The sequence below is a fragment of the Convolutriloba macropyga genome, chromosome 5, assembly GCF_964194025.1.
Source record: "Convolutriloba macropyga chromosome 5, txConMacr16.3, whole genome shotgun sequence".
NCBI lineage: Eukaryota > Metazoa > Xenacoelomorpha > Acoela > Convolutidae > Convolutriloba > Convolutriloba macropyga.
This window is the reverse complement of record NC_134472.1, coordinates 11,843,404-11,856,758: the sequence shown is the minus strand read 5'-3', so window position 1 is coordinate 11,856,758 and position 13,355 is coordinate 11,843,404. Positions and strand designations below refer to the sequence as shown.

Genomic DNA, 13,355 nt, shown 5'->3' with positions numbered 1-13,355 from the left:
GAAGGTACGTTTAAAGAAAGAAACTGTCCGGCAGTACACCGTCACACACACAAACGTCAATCTTAAAAACAATTGCAATTCGAAAATATGATGGTCTATCTTTTCCTTTCTTAATTTTTTCCTAAAATAATGTTTGCACTGCTCATACAAAACATAAGCATAATTCAAGATTTGCAAAGTCTAATTTGAATTTTTAGCTCATTGATTTGAAGTTTCACATCTTGGCCAAATTTTGCTATAAGTCAAGTTTGCGTTGAAAACATTGTTCAGTTAAACGAATCATATGCTCAGCTCTACAAGTTTGCAGAGTTCTGGGTTTGTGGCATTTAACTCGTGAAATTGAATTGAACAGCTGCCAGATTCTCAAACAAGCAGACAAAATAAGTACCAGACCAACATCCTCATTTTTTAAACTAAAGTTAGCAATCACAATTAGTAATTTTTTTCAAATTTTCAAATTTTTCATTGATTCCTTATGTTGGAAAATTGATATATAATTTTTAAAAAATGTTAAGATACCTAAGTTTTAGAAAAAAAAACAATGGAAAAAAATACCACTCAATTTTAGATAAGACAACCCCCCCCCCCCCCCCACGGAAGTAAAACTTCAAGGAAAAAACGGAAAAGGATCCGCAAATGGCTGTCAAAGAGATGTAGCATCAATCATTTTGAAATTATGAATTATATTACGAGACAATTACACAGATCAAAAGCAGTGAAGCAGTTTATCAGAATGTCATATTTGAAGCAATTGATCACAAATATTCTAATGGCTGATATTCGTGTGCGGCACAATACCATTCGTTTTTTTTCGGTCGTGATTTTCATTTTCTTTAATCATGTACGCCTTCTTTTGTAATGGGGTATGTTTCTATGTGCCCCACTTCGTTAACGCTCTGTTTTTCTATCTATGAAGGTCATCTTTACAGAGGCCTCAAAGTGAATTTCTAGAAAAAAAAAACAGACCGAATCATATCGATTTGCTGTCGGTGAAATGCATAATTTTTAATGTTAACATGCAGGTTTTTTCGTGGGTTTTTCTCCCTGGTGGTTCATTTCCTTTAATAAATTGAAGTTTTTTTTCATGGGGGTTTGTATCTCAGACCCTAGGTTTTAACTAAGTGAGGGGATTGTACATGCTTTGTAAATGCAAGGCTTGCAGAAGTAGGGGTACGTATTAAGTAATTTATAGAAGTACATGTAGAAAAAAGTTACTTTTTGTTAAGGTACTTTTGAAGAGAGTATATGAATGTCGAGCACAAATGAAAAATGTAGTTAAGTAGCATCCAGATTGTGCTGATGATCATCCCGACCAGACAATAGGCAGCCAATATTAGACTTTGCATTTTAGTCAGAAGGACCCGCTCGATGAAAAAATGAAGAACACTCATTCATTGTACATGCTTGGGGGTGTCCACAATAACCTCCAAGTGTGTACAATAACCCCCAAGTGTGTAAAATAAAGATTGTTCTTCGTTTTTTGATTGAGCGGTGTAACGGCTGCTCTCCTTGTGTTTCACAAAGAAAGTTTTACACCGCCCAGTTCGTTCTGAGTGGTTACAAAATCTGTCCGGATACTTCGTTTATGCAGTTCGCTTTTGTAATTGTATATCCGCTCTGCTGTACTTACCGTTGCATTAACTATTTTAGTTCGTAACTATTCGCTGATCTTAGTTTTTTCAACTATCAATTTGAACTGGATTGCTACAGATCACACATTACGGGATCTCTTTATGTATACCAGTTCAATCCGATAGAAAAAACAAATCGAAGACAAAGATATATGTCTAAGACCTGTTTGTGCAAAAATATTTAAATTTAAACTTAAGTTGGCTTTTGCTGTTTGTACTCACAAGTTGAGAATACCAGAAGTTGGGGTTGTAACAGTTGAATTTCAGCTCCAATAATTCGTTGATGCAAGACACAGTAACAGAATTTACTGCTCAAGAATATTATTTTGAATACAAGACACAGTAACAATTTACTGCTCAGGAATATTTCTAGTTCAAGACACAGTAACACGTTATTTACTGCTCAAGACAATTTGTTTTGCAATATTTTGCTGAGTTATACTTTCAGCCGTTTTCTGCGGCTACTACGCTGCGTTCTGTGTGTTGCTTTTTGTTATTTCCCCCTTTTTCTCTTTTTTCTCACGTGACAAACTGTAACTAGAACTAGAACTATAACTATTAAATGACTAAGACAACAGAAAGTGTTTTGTTTCTACTTTCCCCAACTACGCAAGCTTGTTATTCCTTAAGCTCAGCTCCAACATAGCCGGCCCTGTTTTCCTTCGTGAAAACATCCTCGTCCATTGATAGCACTGGAGCGAGCTTCACTACTGGTCTCTTGTAGTGTCCATCTTTCGTTCGGATTGTCGCTGATCGAATTACTCCGTCGGAACCTACAAAGGTTTCGGTTATTCGACCCAGGTTGTAATATCCACGTTTGTCACTGTCTTCCACTAACCACACAAGATCACCCTGCTGAAGACTTCTGTCCGTTGTGGTCTGCCATTTCTTTCGACTATTCAACGTTGGCAAGTATTCTTTACGGAATCTGTCCCAGATGAGGGCTGCGTAAGCTTGTGTTTGTCGAAAGAGCTTTCTATGATCAGCAAATTGCTCTGCACCTGATAGATACGGTAAACAAATGTTCTTGTTGCCAAGTAGGAAATGGTTTGGAGTAATAGCTTCTAAATCGGTAGCATCAGAACTGACTTGTGTCATCGGTCTAGCATTCAGCGTCTGTTCAACAATACACATCGTGGTTGACAGAACGTCCTCCGTGACTGATCGATTGCCCAGCACTGCGTACATTGCCTTCTTTCAACTCCCAACCAGTCTTTCCCACACTCCTCTAAAGTGTGGTGCTGCAGGTGGGTTGAACTTCCATCTGATACCTTGTTGAATCAGATGTTCTTCAATTCGCACCCTGTTCCATGCTGCTATATACTCTGCCAGTTCTTTTTCAGCTCCAACGAAGTTTGTCCCGTTATCGCTAATCATTTTGACTGGTTTGCCTCTTCGTGCAATGAACCTCATAATTGCGTTCAGACAACTATCAGGGTTTAGTTTTGGTACAATCTCTATGTGTACCGCTCGTACAGTAAGGCATGTGAATAGACAGCACCAGCGCTTTTCGTTTCTTCGACCAATCTTTACTGTGAATGGTCCAAAATAGTCTACACCCACATTCGAGAACACTGTTGATGCAACTAAACGTTCTTCAGGTAGATCTGCCATTACTGGTGCCTTTGTTTGGGCTCTTCCCTTTCGACATCTAATGCATTTGTTTTTGATCGATCTCAAAGCATTTCGTATGCCTGGGATCCAGAATTTCTGCTGAACTATGATTCTGACAAGTTCAGTACCTTCGTGATGATTATTCTTATGTTCATTTTGCAAGAGTAATTCAACTACATGGTGCTTCCAATGTAACAGTATTGGATGCTTCGTTTCGAAGCTCAATTGACTTTTACCTATTCTGCCTTGAGCACGAATAAGTCCTTGCTGGTCTATGAATGGTGAAAACTGGAGGATTTTGCTGTTTTTTGGAGTTTCCCTTTCAGTCTTGAGAGATTTCATCTCTTCAGTAAACTGTTCTTGCTGCAGTAGTCTGAAGATGCTTGCTTGTGCATCCTCTCTTTCTTCAACACTTATTGTTTTTGTTGCCGGTTTGTGTTTTTTGAATACACGCTGTATGTATGCCATTGTATTTACTAGTCGATTGTAATTGCTGAATCGTTCCCACTGAATCAAAGGCTTCTTCTCTTCAACCTTAGCTGAGAAGACCATTTCGTCGTTTTGTTCGTCTGAAGCAAATGTTAAATTCAACTGTTCAGGCCATTCGTTCTCTCGTTGTTTCAACCAGGCCGGCCCAGTGAGCCATTCACTTCTCTTAAGTTCGTCAACATTGATCGCTCGTGTCCCGATGTCAGCTGGATTGTTAATACCACTCACATGATTCCACTGTGAAACATTAGTTATGTCCAAAATCTCAGCCACTCTGTTTGCAATAAACACCTGTTGCTTACGGTGGGAGCTATGAATCCATTGCAGAACAGTAGTGGAGTCTGACCAAAAGTTGCAACTCTGAATCTTCGATTCGTGTTCCTTCACTATCTGTTCTTTAAGTCTCACCGCCATCACTGCTGCTTGTAGTTCAAAGCGTGGTATGGAAAGGTGTCGCATCGGTGCGACTCTGCACTTTCCGATTACAAATGCTAAGTCTGCTGAGTATTCTTTGGGCTTTGAACGTAGGTATGCCACTGCGCACATTGTATCTTCAGATGCGTCGGCAAACACATGAAGTTCCCATTTGTCCTTGGCTGTGCTGAAGTATCTTCTATCAATGCTGGTTTCCGCTACTTCTGGAAGCTGCGCCTTCCACTTCAGAAACTCTTCTTCTTCGTTAGGTTCTACTGAGTTGTCCCAATGTTGTCCATTTTTGGTCCAGATGCTCTTCAGGAGTCGTCTCATATGGACACTGAATGGTGCAAACAGTCCAAGAGGATCAAACACTGAAAAAACTAGAGATAAGATCTTCCTTTGGGTGATTGGGGTCTCAACTTCTTTGCTTGTACCTCTACAATCCTGTAGACTATCATCGGTAATCGTCCACTCAAGCCCAAGCACTGATGACCCTTCCTGGCTGGGCTCTACTTCAACCTGCTTTATTTTGCTGATTGATCTTAACTCCTCTGGGATTGCGTTGGTTACCACGTCGCTGTTGGTGATCCACTTCTTCAGTTCAAATCCATGTTTTGAGAGAAGAGGTTGCAGTTGTTTGAAAACCTTGATTGCTTCCTCAGGTGTTTCGACTGACTTGATGAAATCGTCCATGTAGAAATTGTTTTGGATTGTTTTTGCTGCAATTGGGAACTCGTCCTCGTTATCGATCGCTACTCGCTTCAGAGCGTAGTTGGCACATGTTGGTGAACTCTTTGCTCCGAAAACATGACGTTGATACTCGTATATTTGCACAGGTTCGTTCATTGTTGGTCGCCACAAGAATCTCAAGCAGCTTTTATCCCGTTCAGGAAATTGCACTTGCAAAAACATTGATTCAATATCTGCGGTTAGGGCAATTGGTCCTTCTCGAAATCTGAATATTGTTCCGATCAATCCGTGTAGTAGATCGGGTCCGGCTAACAACTTGTCATTTAGACATACATCCTTGTATTTTGCTGCAGCGTTGCAAACACGGCAAACTTTACCCGGTTTGTTGGGGTTTAGTACTGGATGGTGTGGCAAATACCATTCCTTTCCGAAAGTGCCTTTGACTTCCGATTTACTAAGGATCTTCACAAATCCTTTTTCAACATCTGTATCAATTGACTGTTGATACAATTCTTTTAAATTTGGGTCTCGTTGGAATCTTCGTTCCAGTAAGTAGAGCTGACCAAGGGCTGAGCCGTAGTTGTTTGGGAGATTGGGTTCTGGTTCACTCCAGAGCATGCCCACTTCGTACCGCTCGCCTGTAAACTTTGTCGTGCTCTCTAGAGATTTCTGAGCTTGCTGCTCTTTCTTTGATTGACTTACAACATTTATTTTGGAAGCATAGGTTTCTATGTCCCACCATGATTGGATATTTTCTGCCACTTTCACATCTTCTGTGAAGGCGAAATGACAAACGTTTTGACTTTTCTTGCCTGTCATGGGACCACTGACTACCCATCCTGATTCTGTTAAGACAGCGAAAGGCTCACTTCGTGTTCCAATCTTATAGTCCAATGGACGTTGGATTTCGTAGGCATCCTGTCCAAGTATGATGCCTACTTCCATCAGGTTGAATGCTCTGTTAGTGAGAACATTCAGGTGTCTGAATTTGTTCTTCAGTTCCCTGTAATCGCATATTGTGTTTCCCAACGAGATTGATGGGTGTGCAAACGCTTCAACTGAATGCACCTTTGAATTTAGTCCTTTTATTGTGATAGGAACTTTCTCTGTCCTCAAATCTTGCGTCCAATGTATGCCAGCTATGTTCAAGGTAACGTCCGTGCCTTTGGCTTGTAGTTGATCCTTGACACTTTGATCGATGAATGACTTTATAATCTTTGATTGCATGCCCTTTCCCCAGACATCCATAACATAAACGTTCTTTTCTCACTGCTGCATAGCGATCGGTGATATTCATATTCCTAAATATTGGACAGTTCCATATTTTATGAGTGCCATCCGCTAGTGGGCAGTTGTTGTTTTGCATTTGCTTCGTTTCGTTCGCATTCGAACTCGCAGTAACGTTTGACGATTTTGAGAATCGTTTTTCCTTTTTAGCGTTTGGGCGATCATCTTCCTTCCGTTCGCTCTTGGTTGATGGCATTCCTTCATGGACAAAAGCCATTCGAGCTAACCATTTTTCAAGGAGATTGAGATCGGGTCTATCTTCTTGACACTCGTCAACGAAGAAGAACCACTTTTCTTTCAAATTTGGGGGCAGTTTTTCAATTGTCACTTGCAGTGTTGAACTTGATTGCAGATCGCCTTCATAGTTGTATTGCTTCAGTACATTAACTAGGTTGCTGATTGTTATTGAGTAATTAATTATAGCCGTTGAGTCGTGCAATCGAATTGGTTGTTGTTTGCGCAATGTGTTAAGCTGAGCGTCGACAATTAAGTAAGGTCGCCCAAACTTCCGTCCCAGGAGTTCCCACGCCTGAGCATAGAACTCTCCCGAATAGCCCATTCCTGATATAGCTGACTTTGCTTTACCTGTCCACAAGGTTTTCAAGTGGCTCATTTTCTCTAAGTTGGGTATATCGCGATGGTGAACCGTTGCTTTGAACATATTCGACCACTCCGGCCACTCTAGGGGTTTCCGTCGAATGAACTCAACTTCAACTTAGGAAGCTGACTACTACTGCTTGGGTTATTACGCTTAAATTTGTCTTGTTCCCGGGCTGTGCTGGCACGCTCTCCACTTGGTGACCGTGATTTAAGTACACCTTCGCGATTGAAGCTTACCCTGGGATAATTGTTGTCGATCCTGGTTTTCGCACGCTCGAAACTATGATCGTGCAAGTTGGAGAATTTATCCGAGTTATCGAGCCAACTGGAAACATCTTTATGCTTCGGGGTTTTCCAGTTGAATGGTGATCTACTTCGAATACTAGGGGTTGCACTGTCATCAGATTCTGGTGCTCTTGCGTCAAGAGCTTCTTTCTCGTATTGCAGTTTCAGTGCTCCTTCTTCAAAAAGTTGCATCTCCATTTCAAGCTCCTTCCTTTTCAATTCGAATTCTATTTTCTTCAACCTCAATTTTGATGCAAAGTCTTTCTCTAGAGCCGCAAGCTTTACTGCTTTTTCAGCTCGTTTATCAGAGGAGGTCTTTGAATAGTTGTCTTTGTTTGGGTTTCCATGTTCAGCATTTTGTTGAAAAACTCCTACAGCAAATTGTGAAGACTTAGCGGCAGTTGGTTCTGCATCGCTTGTCAATTGTGCGGTTTGATTCTGTTGATCCGTCATGTTTGTTTCGCGTGAATGTATGGTAACCAGTCTGCGTTTAATTTTTGTAAGAAATTTAGTCGTTCGGCTTCGTAACGTTCAAACAATTCAGAATCACGAAGAAAATTTGCTCGCTTTCGGTTAAGAATGCAAAGAGAGTCGTCAGGTTTCAGCACCTGTTTATAGATGGTCTTGAGTTTGCTTGATCTATCGTTGTTTCTGATTAGTTCCTGGCCCTCCTGAATTTTTGCTTCGATTTGTTTTTTGGAGTTGCTAATCTGTCTCTGCAAAATGTCTTGACTCTGTGACGGAGTCACTGCGTTTGTACTTTGGGACTGCAGCTTGAATCTCTACAGTACCTTTTGTTTATTTGCTTTAATTAAGCCTTGCTATTCAACTTCTAATGCACTTTGCCTAATTGGCTTTGCGTTGTTGATTTGCTCGTTGAGTTTTGTTCTCGTTCGTCGATGACTTCGTCACTTCGACTGTTGGATTGGACAGCAGTTTATTCCACTGTCCAGGTCGGCGGACCAAATGTAACGGCTGCTCTCCTTGTGTTTCACAAAGAAAGTTTTACACCGCCCAGTTCGTTCTGAGTGGTTACAAAATCTGTCCGGATACTTCGTTTATGCAGTTCGCTTTTGTAATTGTATATCCGCTCTGCTGTACTTACCGTTGCATTAACTATTTTAGTTCGTAACTATTCGCTGATCTTAGTTTTTTCAACTATCAATTTGAACTGGATTGCTACAGATCACACATTACGGGATCTCTTTATGTATACCAGTTCAATCCGATAGAAAAAACAAATCGAAGACAAAGATATATGTCTAAGACCTGTTTGTGCAAAAATATTTAAATTTAAACTTAAGTTGGCTTTTGCTGTTTGTACTCACAAGTTGTGAATACCAGAAGTTGGGGTTGTAACAGTTGAATTTCAGCTCCAATAATTCGTTGATGCAAGACACAGTAACAGAATTTTCTGCTCAAGAATATTATTTTGAATACAAGACACAGTAACAATTTACTGCTCAGGAATATTTCTAGTTCAAGACACAGTAACACGTTATTTACTGCTCAAGACAATTTGTTTTGCAATATTTTGCTGAGTTATACTTTCAGCCGTTTTCTGCGGCTACTACGTTGCGTTCTGTGTGTTGCTTTTTTTATTTCCCCCTTTTTCTTTTTTTTCTCACGTGACAAACTGTAACTAGAACTAGAACTATAACTATTAAAAGACTAAGACAACAGAAAGTGTTTTGTTTCTATTTTCCCCAACTACGCAAGCTTGTTATTCCTTAAGCTCAGCTCCAACAAGCGGGTCCTTCTGAATAAAATGTAAAGCCTAATCTTAGCCTATTATTGTCTGGGTGGGATGATCATCAGCACAATCTGGAGGCTACTTGACTGAATATGTAAATATGTAAATATTATGGCCACATTACGATTTCCTATGCATGCGTGAACAAAAATGAAGCTTTATAATACCTTGGGAAAGATCGCTCAGGACGTCTCTGGCAGTTTGACCCTCTCCTCCTCCTTGACCCTGACGATTATCGGTGTTAGGGGGCGAGCCAGAGCCACCTGAAAAGTTTTTGTACCAAAGCTGATATGCCTCTCTGAGCTTTTCTGGTTATTTTTCGTCACTATGTTTTGTTGTTGCAAGAAAACAAAATTAGAGCAGGAACTGTGATAGCCTTAACAATCAACAGAGCTCTTTGTCCATTCGGAACAGACAGACGACCAGAATCACTCGAACATGAGTCTGAATCGCTCTTGGAAAATGAAGATGATAGGCGACGTGAACAAATTCAATTGTATAGTTTGTAATTTCTCTTGTATGTTACAATGAAAAAGAGGCTAAAATCTATAGACAACGTGATCCTACTTGAAATCACTGAGAAGTACTGTAGTTTATCGACGACCGCGTGAAGGATTGAGATCTTTTACCAGAATTTAGACGTGATCAATTTAGTTTCTGTGTTTAAAACATGTACTTTGCAAGCTTTAAGTTAAGTTGGGGGCATTTTCATCAAATCATGGCTAGGTATAGAGTGAACTTCAGCATTTGAATGTCTGGCTCTGCAGAAATCAGGCAATTCAAAACTAAAACTTGAACGTGCCAGTCTGACGTGTGTTTTCAGCTTCCATTTAAAGTGTTTTTCTGCTTTGAGCAGAATTCGAATGTTGAATAAGTTCGAGATCATAAACACATTTACAACCAAAACCATGCTCATAACTACACGGTGGACATCAAAATTATAAGATTGGATGGAATCCGTCAAGAATTAACAACGCTAAATAAAGAGCTAGTTCTCTTCTTCCCAACTAAAATGATGTACAAGTTTTTACATTATCGATGCCTTAAAAGCCTAAAAATCAGCAATCCATTTAAGCGGAAACTTATCATTTAAAATTGTACTTGTCGTGTTGTAAATTAAAGAAAATATATATGATCAATATTGTCTCTAATCGTCACAAAAAATTCAAAATTTTTGGCCAAAACATTCCATAACAGCTCTAATTAAGTAGTGTTCCAAAACTTTCGATTAATTAACTAATTTTTGCGAAAGAATCCTGCAACTTTCTCTTGGCCTGTTCGTTCTTTCCACTGTGAAAATTTAAAAATTGCAAATTTTGTGTCAGCGCAGCATACACTGCATTGTGTTCACAACCTTCTCGTCCACCTGATCCACCAGATCCACCTTGTCCACCAGATCCACCAGATCCAACTGCTCCTCCAGATCCACCAGATCCACCTGATCCCCCGGATCCAGAGCCCGTGCGCCCTCCACCTCTGCTTGCTTGACAAAAATTTGGGGCCAGAATAACAGTTGTCAATAAAACAATAAAGACGGAAATTATAAAGCGCTGCCTTCGTTCCATTGTCACTTTTTTGAACAGAACCTTCTTACACGTAAAAATCTAGGAGCCCTCGGAATAATTTTTGCCAACTCTGAATAAAAATGTTTTAGACTCTTATGACCAACAGATACGTTTTTAAATAAGGAAGAAAATAAACAAGCTTTTAATTTTTGGCCATAAATAATTAAAACTGTGAAAAATAAATATTAATGCGACAGACAAAGAAAGATTTCCACAGCTGATGTTAATTTTCTTTTACTGATAAAGTTTGCATGTGTACTTGAGTTCGATGACCCAACATGTTTTACAGGAGAATCTGGTTATTAATAATTAACTACAAAACTTTTGGGTCTAAGAAAATTTTTCCGTGGTTTTTGATCAGATAAGATCTGTATATAGATTCATAGATGGTATAGATGTATATTATAAGTTACAGATGTATATTATAAGATTTATATTATAGATAAATAATATGGATAGATTGAAATACAAGACCTTAGAGATATTTTCTGTCGTAAATCTTTAACAAGCGCCGAAGTTTCTCCGTTTCAAAAAGATGTTTAAATAATTCATTCCAATTTTTGGGCGACCTTAATTTTCCAACACCGAAACAATTGAGACTAAATTTAGTTTAAAAATGGCAGAGAAAAACAGAAACAATTTAAGAATGAACCTCTTGTCAATAAAAGAATTATTCATGAAGTGTTGAACAAGTACAATTATATTGTCGAGCATGAAAGTAGAAACTTAAAAATAAAAGAAAACAGAAGGACCGCACTCGTGTTACTCTTTATTTTAATAATCTTAACACAGCAAATTTAGAATGGAAATATTTCGTTGTTCGGGATAAACACGTATAAGTTTTCGTCAAAATTGGCAGAATTGTGACGCTCTATTTATGATACTCTTTCATAAACATATGCCTCTTTGCTCTTTTAAAACAGACACTCAAAACAGGAAGAGGTATTTTTGTTGGATACAGAAACTTTGCTTGGGGTTTTATCCTTATCTTGAGAACACTCGACGTTCAAAACCAAAAAGAGTTCGGACCAGGACTTAGAACACAGATAGAGGCGTGCGTGCGTTAATGTGAGATTCTGATCACACTAACGAACTCCATATTTTATGTCTGACAAAAGTCTAATCCTTAAAGTGCCAAAGACGGATCGATAATGCACTGATCGCCTGGAGATGCAATGAATAGAGCTCTTAGAAGTTCTTAAAGTAAACTGCTAAAGTGTTGCAAAATTTGTGAGAGGACCTCCACAAAGTAAAGGAAAAACATTAACAATTTTTAAGGGTGTAAAAAAACTTTGCAGAGAAAACTTCAATTCAAATTCAATGTCATGTTTTCTAAAACTGGCGGATAGCAAATCGAAACAAAGAAAGTTATATATTCGGAAAAAACTTGGTGAACATTTTGAATTACTTTATTTAAACTGAGTTTTATGAACTATGTTTGTTTAAAATTTTATTATATTGTCGGCACAACTTTTAAATGAAGTGAATGAACAAAACAGATTAATGCACAAGCACAAGAAGGTATAGCAAATTCAACAAAACATAAATATTTAGAACTGTGATGTTTTTGGGAGCATGCTGCTTCAACCTTAAAAGTCTGCTGCAATTAAAGTTTTATTAAATAGTAATTAAAAAAGGGGTTCTAAAATTCTCCCAAAGTGTTCAGACCATTGTCTTAATTGTAGATTTTAAATCAGGTTACAAAGTTTTTCTGATATTATATCAGAATGCAAATGCAAAGACCTACATCAAGTTTATGTTTACATGAAAGACTTTCTCTTAAATCAGACACAAGGGTTTTTGATATGGTTATCTGTATCGGTACACGGAATCCAAATTAAGTAAAATTCTGATTGTTTTTTTTTTCTAATAAAACAAACAAAAGTGTTGAGAACGAAATGGAGCAACCCCTTCACAAATATCGAAACATATAGGGTTTGTGATAACATAAAAACTCAAAATTGTTGATGTGAAAACGCCGCCTATTTTGTTAATTTGTCTGGAAAGCAAAAGACTTTGGAAAAGTGTTGAATAGTCAGATAAAATATTATTTCTTCTGAAAAAGTTATGAATGAAGTTTTTAAGAACTATACTTTGAACAGTTTTGCGAGTAATGCTTATTTAAGAAAATTTTTATCTGGTCATAACTTTTAGATGAAGTAAAAGCAAACAGGAGCAAGACGAGCTGGTGAGTATGTTAAGTGCAACAAATTGCTCATGGTTGTTTATTGTCGCGATTGGTCTGACCGTGGCCAAATGGATCAAAATTATTTTTCATAACGTTATAGATTAAAAATAAGGTTGAAGCGGCATGCTCCTAGACTTCTATTAATCGCAAAAAACTAGATTCCCTGATCAGGTGCCAGGTTGAACTTAAATCATGCAATTAAATCAAATTTATCAATTCATTTAAGTAATCTTGAAGGTTTTTTTGTTACAAGAAGAAAAATTGTTTTTTTTTTGGGAGCGTGATAATTAGATTTTGGCTGTATGCTACAATTGAAGACATCATTTATAACGGCAACCCATTCAAACACAGCTGTGTTCGATAAAGTGTCTCAAGTACTTTTTTGTCTAGTTTTTTTTTAAAAAAAAATGTCAATATTATCAAACCCGGTCCACTTAAAACCAATGACAGATGATTTTGACTTCTCTAAGGAATCAAAACTAACGTATTTCGACTATCAGTTTTTCCAAAACCACTGTGTTCTAACGTCGAAATTTTTTTTGTAATCAAAATCATTTTCTAATTCAGCCAAAGATGTTCTTGATTCAAAACAGTTTTTCGCATAAGAAAACTACCAACAAAGGGGTTTTCTTTTTAAGGACCAATGATTTGTGGGGAACAACACTGAATATCAAAGTATTTTGGCACACAATAGTTTCACTAAAAAAACTAAAATTTTGACCTCATATTGCATAATCTTCTGATTATGTTTTAAAAAATACGCAATTGATACTTTACATTGCATCAAAGAACAATTTTCGACAGATTATATGGTTTCACGTTTTTTCAACTATGTC

At 38.0% G+C, this 13,355-nt stretch overlaps 1 protein-coding gene across 1 annotated transcript in view; it reads right to left on the bottom strand.

The window, feature by feature from the left end:
- LOC142339141 (uncharacterized) overlaps positions 1-10,449 on the bottom strand; it is a 171,986-nt gene extending 161,537 nt beyond the window's left edge. Inside the window, exons 1-2 of the mRNA XM_075388898.1 lie at positions 10,121-10,449; positions 8,934-9,029 (exon numbers count right to left, since the gene is read on the bottom strand). Of these exons, the coding sequence (XP_075245013.1) occupies positions 8,934-9,029; positions 10,121-10,331 (307 nt within the window). The 5' untranslated portion in view covers positions 10,332-10,449. The remainder of the gene's footprint in view (positions 1-8,933; positions 9,030-10,120) is intronic.
- Between the last annotated feature and the right edge of the window lie 2,906 nt (positions 10,450-13,355).